The following is a 3,005-nucleotide window of genomic DNA, read 5'->3' as shown; positions in this document are numbered from 1 at the left end:
TGAATTATATATATATCAGTAATATTATGATATAAATATTTCGATTTATATATATTAGTTTAAAAAATTTTAAATGTCTACATTCTATTTATCACAATATAATTATAACGTTTAAAAATTATAATGCTATGTGTTTTAATTTATTGTCTTATATTACGTTTTCCTTGATTTATAATTTTACAATATGTTGTCAATTTCTAAAAATTAACATTTTTATGATTCATGAATTGATAAAATTTGTCATAAAAAATTATCAATTATCGATAGTTGGTAAAATTAACGTTGACTTTACCAATCATAAATAATTATTACTGTGGCTTGATAAAATATTATTCTATAAAAATTTAAATTTTAAAAATTAAAATTCTTGGAAATGTATATTTCGGACTCGATGCTTGTTAAACAGAATTCTGATATTCTTAATCTTATGATGTGTGCAATTAATATTATAATAATTAATATCAATACCTAGATTATCTCTAGGTAGTAAATACGATGTTAGCGCTCTGAAACACCGAGCCTCAAGTCTGATGCGATTTTATATTCCGAGGATATCGTGTATACATATGTACATATACGTAAACACACACACACGCGCACACCACACACACACACACACACACACACACACACACACACATATATATATATATATATATATATATATATAAAACGATCTCTCAGCTGTTTGTCCAACTCCAAAGTAGTCCAAGACGTCAAGATCGTACCACGCGAATTTTCCACGCTGCAACGTCGTGTTTATTTTTAGTCTCGAGTGTGCCATGTCACGTCGTCGCATCAACTCATCGACAGGATTTTTGCTGCGTAACAACGTGCCACGGAATTTTTAAGAACTCGACAAGGCAAGGCATAGAGACTCGCAATTTACTCGACAATAATTCTCTCGCAATCTATTAGTTGCGAGTATCTATGCACCGTTGAAACTGAAAGTCAGCTGATAACTCCATTGAAGATTCAACCATGAGGAAGACTCGCGTCAGCATCTTCCGCGATATCTACTATCAACCGTACGACGATTGCACGAGGCTAAAGCTCAATTCCAGCAGCAAAGGTATTCTTTCTGCTCCTTGTAATACCTGCACAGATTCTATAAGTATATAATAATTTGACCAAAATTTGCTGATAGCTGCTTTGCCAAGTTGTATTATTTAATCTGATTTGCTAATTTTTTTCTTATTTTCAATTTAAAATAGAAAGATAAATTGTTATTTATCTGTATATTTTATGTATTATAAACATCTTTAGAAGTTTACATTTATTTTAATTAGTTTAGATGAATTGTTGTGTTTGACAAAGTATTGACAAAGTATATTTTACTATACATTTCTTGTTCTACAGCTAGCTTACAATTAATGCAGCGCATGTCATTGCTAAAGAGATTGAAGGTCCACAATGGTTGTGTGAATTCTATATGTTGGAACAGCAATGGAGAATTGATACTGTCTGGAAGTGATGATCAACATCTCGTTCTAACTAATGCACATAATTATGAGGTACACTTATATGCTTATTAAAAGAAAAGATAAAGATGCTATGCATTAAAAAAATTTATGCTCTCTTATAAAGATTATTATCTATTAAGCAGAAACTTAAATATGTGTATATTTCAATTAGCATCAAAAGAGTTAAATACATATTATACGAACTTAACGATTGATGCATATTGTCTGACGAAGCAATATTCCATTACTTTTCTTAATTTAAAATTTATTTGTGGACTGTCAAAGAAGAATCTTGTGCCAAGATTATTTTTAATTTTATCCTTGGAAGTTATGTGTCTAGGAAGTTAATTATGCTTGACAATCCACGAAATATTTTTTTTAACTTTTAATATTATCTTGAAGATGCAATGTATATTTCAAAATGTATTTATATAAGTAAGTGTAGTAGATTAGATGTATAGTAGAAGACGATTAGATCTCGTTGTGTTTTATCTTTATAGAAAAGAGTATGTATTTGTTAATTTTTCCTTATATTCTATTTAGATTTTTTAACTATTTTATAATTTTAATTGGATCCTAATATTTCCTAATTTATCAATTAATAATGTTTAATTTATTATTATATAAAACTATATAAAACATATAAAGCTATACTATTATATTTCTTATATGAAAAAATGTGTTTATTTTGATACTAAGATAAAGACATTCGAATAGATTGAACAAATTATATTAACCATGATATTAAACCTTTTCAAGGGAATATTTTGAATAGTTAATTCTAGTCAAGGTCCAACATTGACATAGTTAGAGATACAGGCGCTGGTGCCAAATCAGTAGGTTCTTCAAATGTGCACGTGGTTAATTTTACCATTTAATACTATCTTAGATCCATCTTGCTAATTAATCATAGTGAAATGTTCATTGTGTTGCATTGTTCTTGTTTCGAATAACATTTCATTAAAGTTATGTGATATAATATTTTGTATACATAGTTAATAGAGATATAATAATGACGCTAAGTTTTATCTTATGTTTATAATATACGTACACAATATATTCAATAGAAATTCTTTTTGAGTCTGCATCATTAAAATAGATTAATTCAAGAAATCGACTGAAAATTAAATATATTATATAGATATATAAAATATTTTAATAATTTTTTTTTCTATATGTATTTAAGGTATTAACAGATTATAAGACAAGTCACAGGGCAAATATTTTTAGTGCCAAATTTTTGCCTAATAGCGGAGATCATCGTATTGTTTCTTGTAGTGGAGATGGCATTATTTTGTATACAGGTATAAAAATCAATAGATTATGATTGGAGACAAAGAAATTAATGAGATCGAGTATTTTATACAAGTCATCTTTTTTATTGAGCACTAATGTCACATTTACAGATCTGATGAGAAGAACAGAAACGTTTCATAATCAATTCACTTGTCACACCGGCACTACTTACGAAATTGCGACAATACCTGGTGAACCACATAGTTTCTTAAGCTGTGGAGAAGATGGGACTGTGAGATGGTTTGA

General features: G+C 28.3%; 1 protein-coding gene across 1 annotated transcript in view; it reads left to right on the top strand.

The window, feature by feature from the left end:
• The first annotated feature begins 702 nt into the window (after window positions 1-702).
• Window positions 703-3,005, top strand: part of LOC108691877 (DDB1- and CUL4-associated factor 6-like) — a 7,730-nt gene continuing 5,427 nt past the window's right edge. Inside the window, exons 1-4 of the mRNA XM_018199812.1 lie at window positions 703-1,072; window positions 1,360-1,514; window positions 2,650-2,767; window positions 2,870-3,003. Coding sequence (XP_018055301.1) covers window positions 982-1,072; window positions 1,360-1,514; window positions 2,650-2,767; window positions 2,870-3,003 — 498 coding nt within the window. The 5' untranslated portion in view covers window positions 703-981. The remainder of the gene's footprint in view (window positions 1,073-1,359; window positions 1,515-2,649; window positions 2,768-2,869; window positions 3,004-3,005) is intronic.

The sequence above is a fragment of the Atta colombica genome, unplaced genomic scaffold (assembly GCF_001594045.1).
Source record: "Atta colombica isolate Treedump-2 unplaced genomic scaffold, Acol1.0 scaffold55, whole genome shotgun sequence".
NCBI classification, from domain to species: domain Eukaryota; kingdom Metazoa; phylum Arthropoda; class Insecta; order Hymenoptera; family Formicidae; genus Atta; species Atta colombica.
Note: the sequence above shows the minus strand (reverse complement) of the source record. Positions and strands in the feature narration are given on the sequence as shown.